Here is a 24,162-nt window from a genome sequence, read left to right as displayed (position 1 = left end):
GAGTCCCGACGTAGACATCTCTGTACGGCAGTGGACGATGCGTAATCGCAGCGTTCTTTGCGTGAGTGGAGTATTGTCAAGGTAATCTTGCCAGACGTGTGCATTTCTGAGTAATAATTTCCATGAATTTCACTTAATGATGCATAGTATATATCTTAAAATCAAAATTGATTCATACACACAGACACTATGTATCTAATTTAAATCTGTATTGTTCTGCCTTGGTGGAGGTCAGCACTCTGATTGCCAGTCGATCTATCTCTAAGATAACAATATTGGATACAGCTCATGAAGTAGATTTCATTAGATTGTGCAAGTATAACTAGTGTACTATCTATGTGTTTATCCCAATGGATGATGCAATAGGAATCAAATTTCAGACTTTCCTACAGGGCTTTTGGATTCTGACAATATGGGTTGATTAAGTACTGAATGCCTTCATAATGACCTTTAAGTGAGCCCGGTTCAGGTTTTGATTTGGCCAAGTTGATGGAAAACTGGAAGTTTAGTTAGGATATAAATCATGTTGTATTTGGAAATACTTTGTTTGGTGCTGAAAGTTAAACAGGTATGAGGGCAATTTCGAATTAAGTGATCGAGAACATCTGCAGGCCATCAGTAACACGAAAACTTAGCGAGGGAGTGACAGTAGGAGAGAGAGGTACAGGAGAGCATTTGCACTGAGGTGGAAGCCGTGAAAAGCCCTGCTGTGGCCACGGTTAGATGGGCGGGGGATGAGGAGGCGGATGGCATCATCATCATCATCATCATCATCATCATCATCATCATCATGGCTTGATTACAGCGTTTCCTACCCCGTGGCTGTGCTCTTATATCTTAACAGTGTTGTTGGCGTACAGGCCGTAGCTCTGCAGCTCTGTGTAGGGGGCGCTAGCACCACTGTCTAAGGCTGAGCAGTGAAAGGCCTGAGCAGCTGAGGCAGCAGCGGCTCGTGCAGTTGACACCTTCATTCGGCGTGACTCGGTCCTGGATTTGTAGCAGAACTCCACCAGCGCCACAAGCATGGCCAGGCCCAGGCCACCGATCAGGATGTAGAAGACTCCGGCCACGTTGCTGAGGCTCAGAGCGCTTGTCTTGTCCTGGAGGGAGTGACAGGAGTGGGGAGCCAATCGGTGAGCAGAGATTTTGGAGCATAGCAACAGACAACATTTACATTTACACACTCATGATTGACTGAGGATTTTCCCATTCACACATACATTATATTGCAAAAAGTATTTGCTCACTTGCCTTGACTCAGATATAAATGTAAGTGACATCCCATTCTTAATCCGTAGGGTTTAATATGCCACCGGTCCACCCTCTGCAATTATAACATTTTAAATTCTAATGGAAAGTTTTTCCACAAGGTTTAGGAGTGTGTTTATGGGCATTTATGACCATTTTGCCAGAAGCACATTTGTGAGGTTACACACTGATGTTGGACGAAAAGGCGTGGCTCTCAGTTTCCACTCTAATTCATCCAAAGGTATTCTATAGGTTTGAGATCAGGATTGTACAGGCCAAGTTCATCCACATCAAATTCTCTCATCCATGTCTTTGTGAACCTTGATTTGTGCACTGATGCACAATAATGTTGGAACAGGAAGCGCCCATCTCTAAACTGTTCCCACAAAGTAGGAAATGTCCAAAATATTAGCCCCTGAGCTCCAGTGAAAGGAACTCTGAATGATTTATCATTCTAAGAGCTTTTGGAGAGTCAAACAGTTTGGAGATTACCTCTTCCTGTTCCAACATGTCTGTGCACCAGTGCACAAAGCAAGGTCCATAAAGACATGGATCAGAAAATTTGTTATGGATGAACCTGAATGGCCTGCATAGAGTCCTGATATAACCTGCTTGGGTTGATTTCGAGTGGACAGTGAGCCAGGCCTTCTCGTTCAACATAGTGTGTGACTTCACAAATATGCTCCTGGAAGTGTGGAGTATTAGTATTGTAAGTAATTAATATTATGATTTGTTCTTTAGTGGTGTTCTAGTAAGCTGAATCATGAAATATGCTGGCCTCTCGCAGGCTACTTTTGGGAAGCGGGAAATATGTGTTTGTGGGACTTTACTCAGATAACAGAGGGTGACACATGATGAATGTCAGCAGACAACTGTGTAGCTGAAAGAAGCCGGAAAGTAGCCAACAAGTCTATTGCATAGGTTTAAATTTGGGAAGACCTGTCAAACCTTAATGGTTTACGATTGCCAGCTGGATCACCCAAAGACGCCCGGCATTACTAAACACCCGCCGGCCTAGCACGATGAACTAAGGGCGCCTCCAAGAGGGAGATAAATGCCATAACTACCTTATAGCGGCAGACACCATTATGAAGCAAGAAACTCTTAATAACTAGTTGTATCTTACATTAAAAGAACACCAGATACCATTAAAAAACTAACAATACATATGGTTATATTGCATGACGTGATTATATTAAAAAATATCAATAAGAATGCTGAGACACGATTATAAACCAACAACTTGGGGTAACGGGATATTGGATCTGCCGTGACACGATTAGAAACTGTGCCATTTTAGGGAAAACTTGGTTTGAGCCAATCAAGACCAGGAGGTGGGTTTTAGAATAAGGTGGGCAAGTCCCGGATGGAGTGTATTTAAACGCGTGTTTCATTGTGATTGTTCAGTATTTTCATCGTCCTGGCGACTTGCTGTGTTTGTTTGAGGCCTCGAATAAACATTCAGTGATCAGCTCCAGCTTTTGTCTTAGTCTAAGTTTACTTCTTAAAACTTTGAGAGCTAAATTCAAATTCACGTCCATCATTTGACCACCATCTTCTGAGGAGAAGCATCCCGGGGTGCAGAAGGAGAGCGGACAGAGGCCGGGGACAACGACACACCAGAAGGGTGACACCCAACAAAGAAAGCGACAATTCGAGACACAACCGAGGAATGGTCTAAAATTCCCATAAACTCACTCTTAAACCTTGTTGAAAGCCTTCCCACAAGAGTTGCAGCTTGTTCAGCTGCAAAGGGTAGACCAATATCATATTAAACCATATTGGATTTAGAATGGAATATCACTTAAAATCCTATGTGAGTCAAGGCAGGTGAGCAAATACTTTTGGAAATATAATGTAGATCCATATACAGTGAAGTGCAAAAATACCTCTACAACATAACACACATCCCTATACATAATCACATTATCACAGACTATATTAAATGGCCACAACATTTGGGACACTTCAATAAGAACACTTCATCAGGGACACATTACAGAGCCAATGCAAAGCTGTAGGCCTACAAAGATTCTGTTCTTACAAAGCTTGTTCACCACTGCATGATTCAACTCTAAACACAATGAATAACTACTAACCATCTTTTAAAATTTACCTTTATATTACAGCGTTTGAATTTAACGGCCACGTGCACCTAATGTTGTGACCAGTGAAAATGTACATTTATTCATTCATACAGACTAGAGATACACAAATAATGTAGATGAGCTTGACAAATCAAGAGTAAATGGCACACACAAGCACGCACACACAAACAAACACACAACTATTACAATAAAAAACATGTTCAAGGCCTGTCTCACGAAGCACAGTCACACAAATTAACTGGATAACTTTAATAATTTATCACACAAAGATAAGGTAGCTTCAGTTCTATTGTTTTGAGTATGAAAAGCACAGACCCAATCAAGGAAAAATAACTGCACTTAGAACCACAGGGGGGTCATCTGTACAAGATCCATGTAATAGTTCAACTTGTTGTAATCATACTAGTGTTAACGTCCAAAGCCAAGCTATAGACCATATAGTTGGACTTCATAAACACATATCAGATCCACATGTGCCACAACCACCGTGCTGTGCAACATCACACAAAATCACATATAGCCACATTGGTGAAATACAAATTATAGGTTTTGTGAGATCAGTTATCCAGAGATACTGAAGTAAATTAAGTAATTATGTTGAACTGGTTTCATGACACAGGCCACACATATTTAAGTAATGTACATATCTTGTATTTTCTAAAATACTCATTACTAATATCTCTGAATTGCCTAAGTATTTATATTGACATTAAAGGCATCTCATATTCTACAGTGAATCCCCCAAGATGCATACAGTACATGGAGCCGCAAAAGAAAGATTTGGTATTATATGTATATTGATAGTCTGTACTTCTAGTGACAGTTTTGATGTCTAATCATAGTATGTTTATATAATATCAATTAAATAAATGAAAAAAAAAAAAAAAAAACAGGCTCTACAACAGCTGTAGTGGGAATTGCTTATTAAATCATAGACATTTAGTTTTAACCACCCCATACACATTTGTGTTTACACTATAATTGTTCTATTTTATGGCTGAGCAGTATTGTAATGTATATGGAGGCACTATATAATGTAGCTAAGATTTGTATCTCAAGGTGGGTGTTAAATGTGTTCTGAAGGCATGACAGGCTGCAGGTTATCAGTCTGAATTGTAGCAACGTGATGATTTCAGAGACAAATTCCTCCTGTCCGGCAGAATCTACGCTCACCAAATCATCACGGGCATTTAAAACCCTCTAAAGGTTTGTCCCTGTGGCCAAATCCTCAGAAAAATCTTAAAAATAAATGTTCTGTCTGACTTTGTTTCGAAGAATGGTGTTTATTTCTCAACATTATGCTGATTGCCAGGTTGTTTGCTAACAACAAGACGAACTGCTTTTAAAGAAGTACTATACTGAAATGCAAGCTAGTAAGCAAATAATATCTGAGGCATTTTCATGAAATACTACCAAATTCTTCTGAGAACAGACCTCTTGCTAAGACTGAAAGCAAACTGCAAATGTGGCTGACTTGATGTGACTCAGGTTTGAGTTTACAGATTATGCACAATTTTGTTCAGTGGTCCAGAAGGTTAATCATCTGGTCTTTTGGCACTTTGAGCTATTCTTCAAACTCAACCTCATCTATTTATTTTTTATAGAATTGGAAGATAGTAATCTTGATGCAAACCTACCTACCTTTTTAAAATAATCAAAATAAATTAAAATAATAAAGGAAATCATGTTTATTTGTATTGTGCAAGTATAACAAATTGCCATATGATTTAGCATGGCTGAAAAGAATTTAGGGATGTTCCCACTCTCTGGACAAACAAAAACAAACAATTAAATAGATTAATTTGACATTTTTATTTTATTTTTAAAAAATAAACAGCTTTAACCAGATCCCAAAATGAGCTTCACGGCATTACAAGTATGAATTTGCTTCAAACCACACATTTGGCTTGAATTGTATTTAGGAAAATAAATAAATAAATAAATAAATAAATAAATAAAATTCTACCCCTTTTAACCCTGAACGGGATAAGCGGTATAAAAATGGACAGATGGATGTATGGATACCCCCCATTTATTTGTTTATTTATTTATTTATTTATCTATATTGATAAATTTCACTTAAAATATTGTCATAGAGAAATCTGAAAGTTTAGTTACTTTAGGATAAATAATAAACAAATGATAAACTTTTAATAAATACTATAGTTAAGCTACTGTATCTTTTGTATATGACTATAGTCTTATATTCGGGCTAATATACAGTAGTAGCTATGCTAGAGTCACATTGGGCTGATGCTCAATATACAGTATGAGAGGCCTTTAGGCCTGGACTTTGGGCTGGTCTAGGATCAGTTCAGGTTTGTAGGTGCTGTGAGGAGACAGAATCATAATGGGGACTAACCTTTCTTCCGGAGTCCTTGTTGCCACATTCCCCTTTATCGTACCACCATTTGTTTTTCAGTTTGTCTAAGACGGCTTGCTCATTGAGTTTCAACACCGCTAGGTTTACTGGGATTCTTCCAACCACAAAGAAATAACATAAATAACATATTATACCATGTTATTTTATGTTATTGATTCAGAAACATAGCAAAAAACATTCACACATTAATACTTGAGCTGGGCTATGGTTAAAGAAAGGAGAAAGTATCACATCACACACATGCACACTAACACCCACACACCCACACATAAATACAGATGGCATAAACATCATTAGGAACTTTAGAATCAAAGTGATATGCATTAATACTCCATCTAGCTTGTTGTGCTTGCTCCCTAAGGCAGTAGATGTGTATTACTATATCACTTTGGGTAACCGGCACACTGCACACCCTCCCTTGTGCATCACTATTGTTGTAGTTGCACTTTAATCAAATAGTTTTTGAACAGGAAATAAATACATACAAAAGTTGCACGAAACTAGAAGATAGAGCACATTGTCATTTCCTTTTTTTTTTATGCTGGACTGGTGTCACAGTGTGGGCCTGCCGGTTACCCCCCTCCCCACACACCCACCACACACCCAGTGGTGGTGGTGGTGGGTTACCCGCAGGGTTTATCAAACTGGCTCTGACCTTGGAGTCCCCGCCCCCGCTGCCGCACTCTCCCTTGTCGTACCACCACTTGTTTTTCAATTTGTCCAAGAGGCCCTGCTCGTTCAGTTTTAACACTGCCAGGTTTACAGGGTTTCTTGAAAATAATATAAAACGATAGCCATTAGGAGACACTCTGTGTGACAGATATAACGAGGTAAATATCACGGTGGTGGTGATTATGACAACACTGACTTATTAATTGAAACTCCTGCATATAGCTACTGATATGAAGCAGGAGCCGTGGCTTTAAGATGCACGTGTTTGACATATGTTAGTTGTACATCTGCAATGGGCTGAAATGCTGGATGCCCATAAAACAATCGAGTCAGGTTTTACCAAGCAGCGGCCTCAGAGGGAGACACAGCAGACACTATAAATGGAGATGCCTTGGATGCGGAAGTCTGTCTACAGATGGCAATTTCCTTTCAGCGACGACAGCATAGAGATCGCTATGGTAACTGACATATCAATATTAGACCCAAAACAGCCTCTTGGTGAATTGAAACTCACACTGATTAATTTGTCAGCAAAGTCAAATGTAGTTGCAGTCCTGACAAAGATGTTTATACCGTTTGTTTGTTACTTCTACAAATGCTGTAAGAAAATTATGTAACCACATATAGGTTATGTTTTCAACATCGAACGTCATCCCCATCCAAATCATCTCCTACGTGGCTACACCCTCCCTCTGGTGAGTGAGCGTGTATTTCCTAAAGCTGACGACTGCGTATGAAGACACTCCCCATTCACAAATCAAAGCAAAAACAAGAATCTGCAAACAGAATTTGAATGTGACATGAACCTTTGCCAGATTTTCCATAAAATTATGATTGAATCAGCTCTCAATGCAGTGAGATTTTTTTTATTTTGTTTTTCCCCCAATAGAATTCTTCCTCTAACTGAATGCAGGAAAGTCTTTATTCCCAACCGTAAGTATATAAAACAGCAGTAGGGAACACAGGTACAGTATCCTCTGAGCTGGTAAAACCTTTGAATTCTTTCTCAGCCTAGCTCTCAGACAGAAAGAAAGAAGTCGAAGTGCATGCACATGGATGGTCAGGAAGTTAGTTTTGGTCACTTGGTTCAAGACCAGCTGATGTTGATACAGGCAGGTGGGATGGCATGGTGCTGGCACAAGAACGTACAGTACATGCTAAAAATGAATAAGGGGACGTCAAAAAACAAATACAACATATATTGCATCTTTAGAAGAAAAGCAGTCAGCACCTTCTGTAAAAACAAGAGATGTCATCTGGGCAACGATTTGTGCTTTTTACATACTGTATCTTTCTAACAGAGATGGGCATTTGAATTTTCCTGCAATCAATCAATAATAATTTTATTATCATATTATTTTAATGAGATGGAGATTGTCTCGCTGAATTTTTGGAGCTCATTTTTGTGTATTATGTATTCAACGGAATAATGCTGACGCAAGGAGTTGCATAGCAGAAGTCCGCTTGCATGTTGGTAAACTTTCTATAGGTTACTAGTTGGGAATAAATTATAAGCGTTTCTGCTGGTTGGAGCGAAGTAGCACAATTCTGACACTCAACAACAATCAAAATTATTTAATTTGATTATGCCCATCAATAGATTCCAAAGAAAACCATGGATCTGAATGCTTCTGTTTGATCTGAAAAACAGTTATTTGTGTTGTTGTTTTTCAGATAAATAGAAAATAATACATGCATTTCAAATCACAGTGACGTTTCAACAAAGTCTAAGTGTCCACCGCAAAACTTTTCAAAAAACATTTGTTGTCCATCATCCAGAAAACAGCAACTAAAAAAACACAAATTCAAATAATGTATATTGGTCATGTGTTGTTAAAGCATGGTATCAAAAATCTGTTAGTGTCACCTTAAAATCAAAACGATTAAATACCACATAGAAAGAGAGCTTCTCGAGGTCCTCAGCAGTTTTTGTTTTTTCAATGCACTTCTAGATCTAAATGACTTTATGACTTTGAAGAAGATTTCAACACTTGACTGCACTACTGAATCTCATTTTAGTCTAATTTAAAGACGCCGTGATTGAACCACTGGAAGCATTTCGAGTCAGTGTTATCTGACCTTTGGCTGTAAATCAAGGTGGAAGCCCAAATGAATCCTCTGCAATTTTGAATGAAATCTCACCATATGGCTCCTTTCATTAAAATGAATGAGCCTTATTAGTTATGGATTAAAGGCTTCAGATACCACCGTCTTCAGCTCTCCCTCTCTGTAGCAGCAGAAGCATGAATGGTTGTTGATGTAATTCAAAATGGCAGCTGCTGCACTTGGACGTCGATGGCAGAAGAGCGTTCAGTATACATTATCATTAGTTACATCAATGATCACACTTAATAATCCACATATTCAATGTGGTTGCCTCCGCACTCATAATTGTGAGCCCTGATTTAAGTGGCCGTGTGGGATGTGCCCCGCTACACTGGCCTCCTGCTTTGGGGCCTAGTCGACATGTTTGCATGTGTTTTCCTGTGCATTGAGTGTGGTTGCATTATTTGACATGTGATACATGTGAAAGTGGTTGCATTGAGAGGATGATTCATTCTCAAAGCCACCAGATTCTATAACTGCTCATCAAGAAAAGTTACATCATGTGATGAATCATAGGATTGCTCAACTACACTTAAGCAGGTGCTCACAAGTTTGAGTGTATTATTTCATAAAGACACAACAAACTGTTTAAAGAAGTGACAGACCTAAACATAATTAACGTTATGTTTCACGTGAGCTAACTTAAAACGTGCATAAAGATGTTATAATAATGCAAATTAAAAAAAGAATACAGCAAAACAAAATGAATTATGGAAAAATAAAAAAAGACATGATTCCGCTCATGCACAATGTGTCATAAAAGCAAGTTTTAATCCATCTTTACAATGTCTGGGTTTTACCTGAGTGGGGATCCCTTTGGAGTGGCAATGCCATAACCTTTAGAGTCCAGATTCCCTCCTACTTTCATAGTGTCACAGGGTTTCCTCTGTTCTATGTACTCATTCATGGTGGATTCCAGCAGGTAGGCATACTTTCCCTTTGATTTACGAACTCTTATGACACCCTCATCAGTGGTCTTGACGAACACGGACGGGTCAGCTGCCTTCATGTAGGACCACATCTTCTCAAACACAGCGATTTTAGATCGCTGATGGAAATGATGAAATGAGTGTTAATTAGGGGAAGCATACAAAGTCAGAGAAGATTTTCCAGACTTGACATATGGCATTCATCAATGGGTCTTTTCTAACACGAACACAATGTTGCTCTTAAAATCCTCTTCAGCACATTTGCATGCAACATGCTTATGAAAATTACTGTATTGTGCGTTGTTGTTAAAAATATTAGTTAATTTAAATTTCCTACCTTTGCCAATTTGGGGTGAATATACTGTACAAAGTACCCACCTATTCATCAAGTTTCTAATCTACTTTATCCTCATTTGGTTCATGGGTGAGCTGGAGCCTATCCCAGCTGATTTTGGGCAAGAGGCGTGGTAGACTGGTCGCCAGCAATACTTTATAGACCAACAACCATTCACATTCACATTCACAGTCACACCTATGGATGATTTAGAGTCTTCAATTAACCTAACTTGCATGTTTTATGGAATGTGAAAGGAAGTTGTGGTAACCAGAGAAGAGCGCAGAGTCACCTATTCGCTCATTAATTTTTCTTCTTTTTTCTTTTTGTTTTTTCTTTTTTGGGGAGAACTGTTTCTACAAATGCTTATTCAAGAATTTTTGGGGTTTAAAAAAAATGTAATTTAACTGGATGTCGATTATCCATGGATTCTTGCTATTTGCAGTCCAGCACTGTCCCTCTCACCTGCCAATAGCAGGGTTTCACTGTATCTTATTTTTTCAGACATTAAGGGAGAGTTATTCTAAGTCTGATTCACTTTTTATATTGTTTTTACAAATCAAGACCTTAATTTCCTAGCACAGTGTGAACATGTAGTGAATTGACGATCCACCCATTTCACGTCGTGCAATGTGGCTTAAAAGATCATGTAGCGCAGGCTTTTAGGATAAGAACAAATCCAAGGTAAGAAAACCACTGAATGTCACCAGGGGGCATTAACAATGCTAATTAGGGTCAACTGACTTGTGTTAATGAATATTAGCTTTATAATGATTAAAAAAAAAAGTTGGAGAAAGAAGAAATAAAGTTATTCTCACTAAATAACACAAAAAAAAACCACGAAGAACAGTACCCTGTGGAAACAGAAGACTTTTTGAAAGCTCTCACCCGAAAAAACTCTTTTGTTGAGCCAGCATCGAGCGTTCCATAAGCAATCTCTGTCTGCTTGGCTAAATCTTCAGCACTCTCAATAGGAGACACCATCCTTTCCACTGTCAGGAATGCAGCCAAGTTGGCAGTATAGGATGAGATAATGATGAGGGTGAAGAACCACCAGACACCCCCAACAATGCGGCCAGACAAAGAGCTAAAACGAGAGGGATGACATCATCGTGTGGTCAAAAGTCTTCATTAAATGACATAGAAGGTTTCAATATGCAACATTTGAATTTTCGTCATGAAAACTTAGAAAATACTTCAAGCCATCGTGGTGCCCCACAGTATATTGCATCACATACATTCCTGCTGTACATCATCATTTGAAAAGATGTGGACAGCTTAGCCACGTGTAAAGAAAAAGATAAACCACTCAGCTTTCTGCCTCCTACAGCGAAGCAACTTTTTTCCTCCCTGTAGATTGTAGACATTTGGGTTGGACATCAAAATATGGATATGAGATAACAAGAGAGCAATAGTTCATCTTTTAATTTCAGGTATTTACCTGGAATCTGGATCAGCAGCAAAACTTAAAATGGAATTATTTGTAACAAATCACCACATTTAGGTGACAAAAAAGTATTGGAACGCATACATTGAAAATAGATTAAAGTGATTAAAACTTAATAATTTCTTTGCAAGCCCTTTACTTGCAATAACTGCATCAGGTCTATGACCCATTCACATTACCAAACTTCTGCCTTCTGCCTTTCGTGATGATACAAATAAAATACATACATTTAAAAATACATGCTCTATACGGTTTAAGTCTGGAGATTGACTTGACCTACCACTCCTTTCCACTCATGAACTACTTTGTTGTTTTGACAGTGCGTTTTGGATTATTATCTTGATGCATGATGAAGAATCTCCTAATTAGTTTGGTGTTATTTTTCTTTAAATTGCCAGACAACATGTTTCTGTAGACACCCTTATTTTCATTTGGCTGCTGCCATCATTTTGCTCACCAGTGAAAATTAATTCATTCGTTGAAGCCCAAACGATGACATAACCTCCATTGGGTTTTGTCTTGTCTCGAGTTCCTTTACGTTTTCGACAAATTTCAGCTGAGCCTTCCTATTGTTCTTGCCAATGAGTACTTTGGATCTACTTGTGTCTTCACTTTTGTTGTCGGCGCTGCTAATATAATTTTTATCAGTTTTTTTAGGGTCTTTCGTTACAGCTTTCAAAACGTTTGTGCCGGTAACGGCTGTTGTTTTCCTTTAGACTTCTGTTTCTTAGTGCACCATGGGTTTATCTCTTCTTCAAGGCATTCCAAATGGTTGTTTCCCGATTTTCTGTACGCTTTCAGCTTTACATTTGCTTGTTTTTCATTCATAGACAGCCCTCTGGTGTTCATGTTGGTTACACCTTTAACTAGTATAAATGTAGTCTTCAAAGGCTAAACAAAAATCTGAAACTGAGATTACATAATTTGAATAAAACCGCCCGAGTGAAATCGCTGCATTTCTTTGCGGCACATCTCTCCATTAGAAGCCATCTTGAACAGAAACACTTGAAAATGTACTACATTCCACTTTGGTTTCTGTCAAGCGCCACAGCACAGAGCGGCAGAACTGTTGCGACAAAAATGACATGAATCTGAAATAAAAGGCACCTTTGTATCACGCTAAATTGAGTGTGAACATGAGGGAGAGATTAAGCAGTAAAAGAGTGAAAGACTAAAATGTAACCATTTGAGAGGCTTTTTAGATGACGGCCAGATGATGAAAGAGCAGCTAGTGGAGACATACAGTAAGTGTATGCCATTGCCGAGGCTTTGAAAATTGCAGTGTGGAGAATACAGAGCTGTCTGCACAGCGTGTGATTCTATGGGGGATGTCTCTCTTAGCTTTCTAAACTTCGACAATTAAAAAAAAATAAAATAAAAAAATAAATCACGATTTAAAGTATGTTACTTTATTTAAAACCCTCTCTACCTCTTTGGTTCTAATTTGCATGAGTTTTTCAAAAAGTAAACCTAATATGAAAATTAAGATGCAAAAATGCAAAAAACAACAACAAAACAAATAAAAAAACAATAAACATTCAAATAATATTTATGTCATCAGGTGTGCACAAGGAATTTATTTAACTTAATTTGTCTGAAAATTGCAGTATTGTCTAAGATCTCTGTGCCTTTCTTCAATTCCTGCAAGTATAGCAGCTTTTTGTTCAATTAAACAGGCCCATATTTCACACTGAGCAAGTAAATTTGGAAGTAAATTGAGGCGAGATTATCATTATTTCAGAATATCTACATTTTGTGACATTTGTTTGGTTGGTGGAGTACCATGAAATTTTTCTAATGTAAATTAGGTCCCTTGGCTCAATAAAGGTTGGGAAACACTGAATACTACACACTAATACTGAAAGACGTTTCAAATAATTTGGTGAGCTTATATATAGGGCTACAAATGAACAGAGACAGCTTTGATTATAATACATTAATTACTATATAATATGCATAACAAACACATTCATTACAGCTACAATAATGAACACATTAACGAATGAATACCTCTCTGGCAGTGTCAATCAAAATTGAATGTTCTTAGAAAATAACATGTTTTATTTGTTTTTACCTGGACAATGACTAAATTGAAGATTCATAAATGTGACTGCATAGTGTAAAACAAAATATAATCTCGAAATACATTGTTAAAATAACTCTACCTCTTGCAACTGAGCTGTTATAAAACATTGTTTACGTCAAAGGGAAGGTGAAGGATACGTGCAATGAGTGATACATTTCATGTTTAGTTTAGAACATTTAGTTTGTTAAAATTTTATGTACCACCGGGATGCTTTAATGATCATAAGACAGGCATAGCAGCAGTGCAAGGGCAATTAAAATAAATAAACATATTGCAAAATAAAACCTACAATGAAATTCAAAACTGGGCAATATTCTACTTTTTAAAGTCATGGAAAATTATATGATTGTAGATCTATAATCTCATTAGATTGTGCTATGTTGTGGGCAGTGAATGTATGTTAGATGAAGCTAAAATCTCACCAGTTTAGTTTATCAGTTTATTTTTGAAAAGGGACAATGCAATTTCATAAAACACATGAAGTACCCATGGTTAAAAAAGCCATAATTAGCCAGAAGGCTAGTTTTCATCTGTAGTCCCCTGGCCATGATGTAAAAAAGCAGTAAAATACATCTACAAGACAATATAATACAGGATACATAATCAAATTATACTATTAAGAGAGAATAAAACCACACATTTTTTGATCATAGCAAAAAAACAACATAACATACTTGTCTTTTAGTGTTGGCAGCTATAGGTGTTAACTAGCCACATTTTCAGTTTTTTTGTGAAGGCCTTGTATGTTGTAAGCAGTTTAACCTCCTCAGGTACTGAGTTCCACTCACCAGCGCTCCTCACTGACCAGGCTGACTTACTGAAAGTGCTCCTGCTCAGAGGAATGAGACAGTCACCTCTGACAGAGCCTCGAGTGACACGCTCAGAGCTGTTTCTTTGGCAGATGAACTCAGCCAGAGGAGCTGGGGCCAAATCATGCAGTACTTTATAAATCAAATTTAAATCTGCAAATATGTGAAGACTGTCCCAGTTTAAAAGACTGTATTTTTTTAAAATTGCACAGTGATGATAGTGCCTTGGTTTTTTATCCATCACTTTAATTACTTGTTTGTACAAAACTTCCAATGTTTTTTTTTGCATTCTGACCAGCCTGGGACCAACTGGTTATGCAATAGTTAAAGTGACTAAGAATCATTGAATGCAAGTAAATTTTTGCGGCTTCAGTTGACATTTCATTTCGAATTGCACGAAAATTTGCGAGGTTTAATTTGATATTTTTACACAATTTGTCAATATGGGCTTTAAAGGAAAGCTGTGAATCTATTAATAACCCAAGATATTTTTATTGGCTGACAATTTGCATTTTTTCTCCATTATAAAGTATGTCGGGGTCAGGTGATACTCTATTTGTTTTAGTGAAATACATACCTACAGTTTTAGAAACGTTTAGCTGTAGACAGCACTCCTGCAACCAAGTTGTGACACAGGACATTGTATTAGTGAGTTTAGCAGCAACAGTATCTTTGGAGCGACCATGAACAAAGAAAACCGTGTCGTCTGCATACATTACGCACTCTGCTTCAGAGCAAACAGTGGGCGAATCGTTGATATAAAGACGAAATAAAAGGGGGCCTAATATTGATCCCTGAGGGACTCCAGAGGTTAGCCTAAGAGACTCTGATCTGCAGTTGTTAACTGATACAGATTGTGTTCGGTCATGCAGATATGATTCAATCCAGCTCACAGCTTTGCGAGAGAAGTTAAATTTTGAGAGCTTGGTAAGAAGAACAGAGTGATTTACTGTATCGAAAGCTTTCCTGAGGTCCAAGAACACCGCCCCTACAACTCCACCCTTGTCGAGAGAAGATTTTATTTTCTCAATGAAGAGGCATGTAGCTATTTCAGTGGAATGCTTGGATCTGAAACCAAACTGCATGGCATGGAGAGAGGGGTAGCTGCTGATTAAATAATGGCCAATCTGCTCTGACACCCATTTTTCTGCAACTTTGGAAATGGCCGGAAGAATGCTTATAGGTCGGTAGTTATTCAGAGAAGTTGAGTCACCGGATTTAAAGACAGGGGTAACAATAGCAGATTTCCAGGCCTTTGGAAAGTGACCAGATGAAATTGAAAGATTAATGATTGAGGCAATAGGAGTAGCAAGAGTTGAACCTAGATCTTTGAGCATGCTCGTGTTCATTCCAAAAACATCCTTTGCCTTAGATGGTTTGAGTGAATGAATTAAATCGATAACTTTGGTCTCAGTAATATTTGTAATAGTAAAGAACTGCGTTGCAGACAATGCAGGGTATTCCTTCCTTTGTTTTACTGTAAACTTAAAAGAGATTTCTGACACAGATTCAATGAAGTATTTGTTAAAAGCATCAGCCATCACTTGAGGTTCCGTCAGGATGTTTCCATTTAATTTAATTTGCATTAGTTTTGTTTTGTTTTTTTTGTGTATCACCCAATAGTTTTTTAATATAATTCCAGGTTATTTTTTAATTTCCCTTCGCACTATTCAGAGCAGTAATGAAAAAGTCAGCTTTAGATTTTCTTATTCCAAAAACCCACCTTACCTGATTAATAACAAGGAGTAGATCTTATGAGTCGGGGGAGTCTGAAGAACTGTTAAATTATTTTTGATTAAGGCACAGAAAGTGATTAACACTTCTGTTAAGTGAACAGATGAAGAGTGTGACAAAATAAGTTGGAGAAGAAAGCCCAAACGAGGGGGTGGCTTGCTTGAGAGACAGACAGACTGAGGGAGAAATGACAGAGATTAAAAGTAAACTGTTGCTGCTGCTGCTAGGCTCCAGTAAACAGCTGTCTAATCCTTCTCCTTCAATTGTCCTCTTTCTATCTTGTTCTTTCTTATGCTCTTCCCTCCATCCACCCACAATTTCCACTGTGCCCGCCCCTCCCTGTCTGCTCATGTGCTGGGGGGCTGACAGGGCTTTGTTGTGGTCCACACCTTGGCACAGACACTGAGGCCTTCAAGTGTGCACACACTCTCTCCCAGTTGGAGTGTGCTTGCAAGTAAATTTTGTCACTGCGAGAGAACAACCAGGTCACCGTTTCCATCGTTTGTATATAATGTGTGTGTACGTGTGAGTGTGTGTGTGACAGCAGTCCTCCATGCTCAAAGAGCAGAGCACCTGGCACACCCAGACCTGTTTGTTCCTTTTTGTTTCTTCCCGAACCCCATTCAATGGAGCCTCTTTTGCTCTCATCAAACATTAGTGCAGCAGTGGCCTACCTAAAGGCCCTGGTAAAACTAAACTGTCTCATTACTGTAAGAGAGTACCTCCAAGTAGACTGTAATTTCTAAGCCTTGTAAAGGCTATGATTAATCAATTATTCATTCAGCCTCCCTCTATTGCTATTTCATTGAATAGCGAAAAGAAATGGTGATAGGAGAACAGCCTGTGTACTGTTTACGTGAACACAGTTGTGGATGATAAAGGATGGAATGATTAATTGCTAAGTCACATAGAAGGCATTCCATATATTCAAGGATAGTAAATTGGGAATGTTAAGAGGGCAATAAAAACAAAAAAAAGTGCTTCTTTGTGCAAGCAATTTATGAGGGGAGCATTCTGGCCTCCAACTGCCAGTAAGCCTTGTTTGGTAATAACGCCGTCACTCTCAAGAGGCACTGTTTGGTCACTATAAAGGATCTGTGACTGTAACACAAGGGATAATTGCATTATCACTTTAATATAGTATATGTTGCTTGATCTTTTTTGCTCTGAGTGGATAAGGGGGGGAGGGGGGAGGGAAACCAATACAAAAGTCATCACTTCCATTTAATTATGAAATTATTCAGTTGCAAATTGAAATTCATATTATTTTCCCTAAAACCTGACTGCCTTTGTACTCTTGACACTTGACTTTTAAAAGCTTGGGAACATACTGTTTGTTTCACATGTACGTTGTGGAACAGAACAGCTATGGACTGAAACTGTACTCCTGTTTCTGACAGTGTGGCTTTTACAGTCTAACATGTATGTACAGCATGCTAAAAAGGTCTCACAAGACTTTCTTCAGCAACAATAATCCTGAAGGTACAAGGTGCCTCAGAAAAGTTCCAGGACTGGTGTCACAAAAGATTCATTTCAAACCCAAACTACAAATTATGAGTTTTCTCCACCAGTGTGGGCCAGGTGGTCAACCAACAGGTCCACACATAGATCCTGTGGCGTTTGCTTCATTTAGTGTAGGAGAAGAGGCAAGAGTTGTGGCAGGACAACTTGCAGCTTCTTCACCATGACAATGCGCCTGCTCACAATGCCGTGAGCATCCGACAGTTCCTGGCCGAGGAAAACATCGCCGTGCTGGAGCAAACTACCTACTCACCTGAGCTGGCTCTGTGTGATTTTAATCGAAATATATTATATTTCCTCTTTCCCAAGCTCAAGGAGGTCATCAAAGTGACCCATTTTGAAGAAGTGGATGATATCAAGATGGCTGTGATGACAGAGCTACAGAAAAAAATCCTTCCAGGAGTGGATAAAGGCGTGGCAGAGAAGGCTGGGAAGAGGTGTTTGTAGGGAAAAAAAACTGTAGTTTGGATTTGAAATACATCTTTTGTGACATTACAACATTTCTGGCACACTTGGTATGTGTGTGCTCAGCGTTTCTCTTCAGAAGCAGAAAGAAGAGAATTATTTCACACTACCAGAACGAGAATTGCCAGAGTCGGCTTCTTCCATAAGATATGGTAATAAGCAGTCACTAATAACTTTTCGAAATCAGACACATTCCAAACATATAGGAATTAAAGTTTTAAATGAGAATGAAACAGAATCTAATCATCGTGTGACTTTCAGAAAAAAAAATGTTGTTTCTCTGCTGTGGTTAAAAAAAAAAAAAAATCATCAGACTGAAATGGCACGGCATATTAGTTTGTGCAACACAATGCTTTTGGTGATTAATGAAGCGATCTTTTTTTTTTTCTTCCTCTGAGGAATGTAAGGTCGTAAAACAAGCTCTTGCAGTAGAGGCAAACCACACAAATTATTGGAGACACAGAAGGATAAAAATTACATAATGACAATAGTAAGAGATTATTTTGCTTGGCTACTCACGTATTTGGGATTGCTATGGTATCACAACTACAGCAAAGCTTTTATCTTTAAGACAACACTAATCTGTAAACTTGAGCTGGTAAGAGAAATAATGATTTCTTAAACATCCCCTCATCTTGCCATCTAAAGGTCAATATTAGCATATTACTGCATTGAAAACAGAATATGAAAATGTTGCTGCCAGCATGCTGCAGCGGCATCAAAAGATGGTAACTGGACTTATTTTTTCAATTGTGTTTGAGAATTATAACCGAGATGGGCTGTAGATGTTCAACTTTTCTGATAATGGAAGCTCTACATGGAGTTCCAACATTCATATGCAAAACATTACAGAACAAACAAAAACAAAACAATACCATTAAGTAGTTCACTCAACTATATCAAATAATCACACAAATAGATCGGTAGGAGTAGAGTTGTAATTTCATACATTTGGAGAAAAGCTTGCACTGCTCTGCAAAGAACATCTTTTTCCCGTTGCTATGGTAGCACACTCTGCACTCCAAACAGTACAGCTGAGCTGAGAGAGTCTGCAGTGATCTAATTTTTCTGCCTCGCTCTCTGTGAGAGCAACCATTCCCCATGTGCGACGGAATGGCCATTACGCTGGGAAAACCCACATTAGGTCTGCTCTTAAATCAATGGCTGATGCAGGATTGACTGATTTGTCATTCACATGCCATCAAAGTTGATTGCAGCAAACCCCTCTGCTGCCTTAAACAAGAGTGTAATTGTGTTTTAAATGCAAATTTGACATACAATTGTGTACATCTGAGACGTCATCTTTGTCTATGTATAAAGTATGAAAACCCCATTGAGATACCATTGGGGTTTGTGCATCTCGTTTGTGTGCCGCAATGGTTTCTGGTTGTGAGCGTGCGTGCATGTATGATCAAAAGTTGCCTGCATGAGTTTTTTCAGATAAATAAAACACAAGCGATGCTGTGAACCAAAATGAACTCTCTGTATGAATAAATCATTCCTCCCCCAATCGCTGTGACAGCAGCTCGCAAATGCCACAATTATGCAACTCAGTAAAATGTAACACGGTCTAACATATTGTTAATTTTAATGATACTGTAAACAATAACATTTGTGCATACTGACCAATTCTCTTGATTGAAAATACAATTTGCTCTTCTCAATTTACTGACAGGCAGTAAGTATTTGTTGTTGAGCATGTACAACTCATACTGTTTTCTCACATGACTGTAAAAGTTTGGTAGGTTAGTACCTTGAAATAAATCGGCAACAGATGAAATATGCATAAACATTATTTCAAATTGGATACCATATCAATCTGGTTACCAATAAGATCAAGATGAAGAGAGTTAAAGATTCCTTGCGTGACTAGTGGTGTGTTTGTCATTTTTCATCACTGTGATTGTTTCCTTCATATTTAAAGAGAAATAAAAGTGATGGTCATGATGAAAAGGGATTGTTTGTAACCTAGCCTTCAGAATATGCGTTAGTATATGCAGTTCAATCAAGCAAAAGTGCAGTTCTCCTTTCGTTCAATATATTGTATTAGAGTGCAGTCAACCATTGCAGCGTTTTATACAGTCAGTAAATTAAACACATCCTAATGTCATTTTAAACTTTTAACAAATAATGCATTAAATAGAAAACCTGATAATCAAGCAGTCTAGTAAAAATTAATAACATGTACTGTAGTGCTTTACCTGAATAAAAGTGTGTTAAACGCCGCATTCATTTAAAACATAAAATAAATTGTTTGGAAATGTGTTTTCGGGAAATTTCTTTGTTGTCATGATGTTTTCTGTGAAAAAAAAAAATCTCAGTTACAATGCACAACTGAGCACACATTGCACCCAGGTAAAATGGGCCAGACCACATATTTATTCTACTGTTATTACTGACTCTTCTTTTGAGCTTGCCGTACCCCCACCTGTTGACAATTGGAATCCCTGATTGAAGTATGATGGTATGGCGAAGCGTCTCCATCACTGGAAAAAACAAACTCATCATTAAAGGCAATCTCAATGCAGGGTGATATTGAAATGAGATTCTGCAACATGTGGCATCCCATATCTCGGGACTCTGGGACCGAACTCAATCCTACAAGATGACGCCGCTCGGCCCTTGCCCCCACAGAGTGGAGATCATCAGAGACTACTACTACCTCAAGCCAACTGCACACTTATGGGATCAGCTAGAGTGTGCTGTTTGTGCTCGGGGGACCAACACTAAAGCGTTGGCCTTGTGAAGCCTGGTACACACATGCCTATAATCTGGATGATTTTGAGCCCGATGCCCTCTTTTTAGAATTAAGTCAGCCAAAGGCCCGGTAGTTGGATGTCTCTAAATAATCATCTTGATCGATTATCCTGTGGCAGTAAGACAGAAAGCCATTTTCAACACCTTACATTGGTCAGTGATTTGTATACATACCGTAATTTCCCGTGTATAATGTGCATTTTTACACCCCAAAAATTGTCAAAAGTAGATTTTATAAATGTATGTATGTATCTACAGGTTATGAAAAAGCTGTACACTTTCATCCCAATATGGCACCGCCACCTAGAGGCTATCAGTAAGTTGTACACTTTCATTGCAATACGCCACCACCACCTTGAGGTTATGAGAAAGGTGTATACTTTCATTCTAATATGCCACCGCCACCTAGAGATTATGAAAAAGGTGTAGCCTACATATGACTACATATATGTACAGTTGTGCTCATGAGTTTACATACCATGGCAGAATTTGTGAAATATTGTTTTTTTTAAATATGACTGATGACTGAACAACAACCATTATTAATTTCTTTATTGTCATGTTTTGTTTAATGATAATGCTTTTCTGAAATGGATGACAGTTTGATTTGAATCCCATTACAATAAAATTAAATGTGTTTCGCCTGGCCCTTCGTGTTTTCTTTAAAGAATTGTGCCCATCTTACAAATTCTGCCTGGGTAATCAAACATATGAGCACAACTGTGTGTTTTCTCATTTACTAAATAAAAGTAAGGCTGTGAATTTCAAAATAAGAGCAAGTAAATAAAGTATTATGTGTTCAAACAAGGCGGCACGGTGGCCGACTGGTTAGAGCGTCAGCCTCACAGTTCTGAGGTGCGGGGTTCAATCCCCATCCCCGCCTGTGTGGAGTTTGCATGTTCTCCCCGTGCCTGCGTGGGTTTTCTCCGGGCACTCCGGTTTCCTCCCACATCCCAAAAACATGCATGAATTGGAGACTCTAAATTGCCAGTAGGCATGACTGTGAGTGCGAATGGTTGTTTGTTTCTATGTGCCCTGTGATTGGCTGGCAACCAGTTCAGGGTGTACCCCACCTCCTGCCCGATGACAGCTGGGATAGGCTCCAGCACGCCCGCGACCCGAGTGAGGAGAAGCGGCTCAGAAAATGGATGGATGGATGTGTTCAAATAAACTGGTTAACTTCAGAATAATTATTTGAAAAACTAACAAAATGCAGATAATACTTCATGTTTTGATCATATGTATAGAAGCAAAATCATGCATTGTAAAAATGCATAACACATGGGAAGAAGGGTTTTCCAGAATTTTGAGGTCAATTTTGCGGGTGCGTATTATACATGGGTGTGGATTATACACGAGAAATTACGGTACCTACGTGGGGAGTGACCAATATATATTGATTTGTGAAGAAATATGAAATTAACCTAATTTAGACACAGGAGGTTTCGGCTTTTTAACGTAACAATTTTTAATAATGTTTATTATTAAAATATTATTATCTATTGTTATTTTGCTTCTGTCCTATGTCGTTTCAACCTCACTGAAAATGTGGGCTTGGCCTCAATGATCACTGGAGATTTAAATAAAGGTTTGAATAAATTAATGAGTACATTTTTAATTGCAAATCCTCATGCGTGTGGTTGACTCTGAGTTCGGCCGAGCCACGGTCTCTGTGATTGTGACTGGAAACCGAATGATAATCAGTTTGGCTACATTCACACTGCAGGGCATCACACCCAATTCAGATTTTCCGTTAAATCCAATCTTTTTATATAGTCGTTCAAATTACAAAAACAAACGCAACTTCTAATGTGAACAGAATGAGTTGGTGAAGAAACATGCATGCGCACACAACATCATGTTGCTTATGCGCACAAACATGAGGCGCAGTGTGTTTAGGAAGTAAATATGGCCCGCGTGTAAATTTCAGTCCTGATGCATTTGTGCCAATTTCAAGGATTATGTAATATATTCATTAGTTCTAAAGCATCTTGTTTTTGCCACTGTTCACACTGACATGAAAAATAAATGTAGATACTTATCATGAACATAGACTTAGAGAGTGACCTGAAGCTTGGACTGTAGGTCGACACAAATAGAGAAGCAACTGGTTGTGTTAAGTGTTTATATAACTTTCTCTCCCACGTAGAGTAATTCACCAATATAAAAAATTAGAAGGAGGAGTTTGCAACTGCAATGTACTGTAGGTACTAGATAAGCTCACAGTTAACCTAGCTTCTTCTATTTCTTCTTCTATTACTACTGTTTTCGTCTGGATAATAAGAATAATTTTTTTTTTAAAAGGATGCTCTTTGGCACCGTGCTGCCTCTCTGAGGTCAGTCTTGGTAATCGTAGTTGTTGGTGGATGTATTTTTACGTGTGCTATGTTTGGGCATCTCGAGTACACCACACACTATAAGAGCAGTAAGCACACTTCGATTTTTCCTTGTGACGTGTGGGGTCTTTCACATTCAAAAGATCTGTTTAAAAAAAAAATCATAACGTGTGAACCAGGCTTTACAATAATTCCTGTTTGAGTGTTATAAGGCTGGTGACCAGTATGAGGCGGAGGTGCCTGGCTTTTTCAGCTCTGTCTGGTTCTTCCAAATAGCCTACTACTGAGACTGCTAATCTTTTGTTACAAGAATAAATTACAAATTTGCCAATATGTCTTGTTTCTACCTTGTTACTGTTATATGAGTTCAGTCAACAAGTTCACCAAAAAACAATAAACAGGAGTCAACAGCAACATCAGAATAAATGTTTGGCTTAACTAGTTAAGATTTGGCAAATTTTACAGGGTTTATAGCAAAAAATGAAAAAAAGCATTGTTAAAATAGAGAACTAATCGGTCAAAACGTTTTTGTTTATTACTGGAATGTTTCAGCAGTATGTGAATGACAAATAAGTTTGATGCAGTCACTGAACACATCCTTTACAACAATGATAATGCTGGCTTTAAAAAAATAAATTCAAAAATAAAATAATGCTGGCGTGTAATAGTTGAATTGATAGAGCAATATTTTGATTATCATGGTTGTAGTTCGCAGTGATGTGTAATTGCACTGCAACATATTACAAGGTGGTTGGAACCCCCCCCACAAAAAAACAAAAACAAACAAAAAATAAAAAAATCCAAACTAGATTATGCAAGTGTACCTACTGTTGTAGTTGGTGTATGTATGTGGTGGAACATTATTATTCAAACATTTGGACTTGATTATGGCTGGAGCCACCTACTTAAATTAATTCAGCTGAGCTGATTTCAGCTCGTCCTTGAAGGCAAAAGTACTGCTCATTTAAAAAAAAAAAAAAAAAAAAAAAAAAAATATATATATATATATATATATATATATATATATATGCTCGACATGCTGGGTTCAAGTTACAGTTTAACACAAGAATATGAATGTAGAAGCTGAGGGTGGTAAGTGTTTTTTTTTCTTTTTACCTTCTTCTGGTAGGTACGTTCAAAGAGAAAACATCAAACTAACTAACATATCACATATACTAAGTTTAGCGCAAACGACTCTAAATCAGTCTGGCATGCATTCCAATCGCT

At 38.1% G+C, this 24,162-nt stretch overlaps 1 protein-coding gene across 8 annotated transcripts in view; it reads right to left on the bottom strand.

The window, feature by feature from the left end:
* gria1a (glutamate receptor, ionotropic, AMPA 1a) overlaps positions 1-24,162 on the bottom strand; it is a 103,861-nt gene that overhangs the window by 4,698 nt on the left and 75,001 nt on the right. Inside the window, exons 13-17 of one of the 8 annotated variants that reach the window (XR_009790476.1) lie at positions 10,669-10,867; positions 9,318-9,565; positions 6,395-6,509; positions 5,719-5,833; positions 966-1,100 (exon numbers count right to left, since the gene is read on the bottom strand). Coding sequence is in view for 6 of the 8 variants with exons in the window: in XM_061787720.1 (XP_061643704.1) it covers positions 831-1,100; positions 5,719-5,833; positions 9,318-9,565; positions 10,669-10,867 (832 nt within the window). In the remaining 2 variants the exon portion in view is untranslated. Of the gene's footprint in view, positions 1-815; positions 1,101-5,718; positions 5,834-6,394; positions 6,510-7,261; positions 8,201-9,317; positions 9,566-10,668; positions 10,868-24,162 lie in introns of those variants that run through there. The other 7 variants (XM_061787720.1, XM_061787717.1, XM_061787716.1 and 4 more) reach the window with 7 other exon arrangements.

Source organism: Phyllopteryx taeniolatus, chromosome 10, assembly GCF_024500385.1.
Source record: "Phyllopteryx taeniolatus isolate TA_2022b chromosome 10, UOR_Ptae_1.2, whole genome shotgun sequence".
NCBI classification, from domain to species: domain Eukaryota; kingdom Metazoa; phylum Chordata; class Actinopteri; order Syngnathiformes; family Syngnathidae; genus Phyllopteryx; species Phyllopteryx taeniolatus.
Note: the sequence above shows the minus strand (reverse complement) of the source record. Positions and strands in the feature narration are given on the sequence as shown.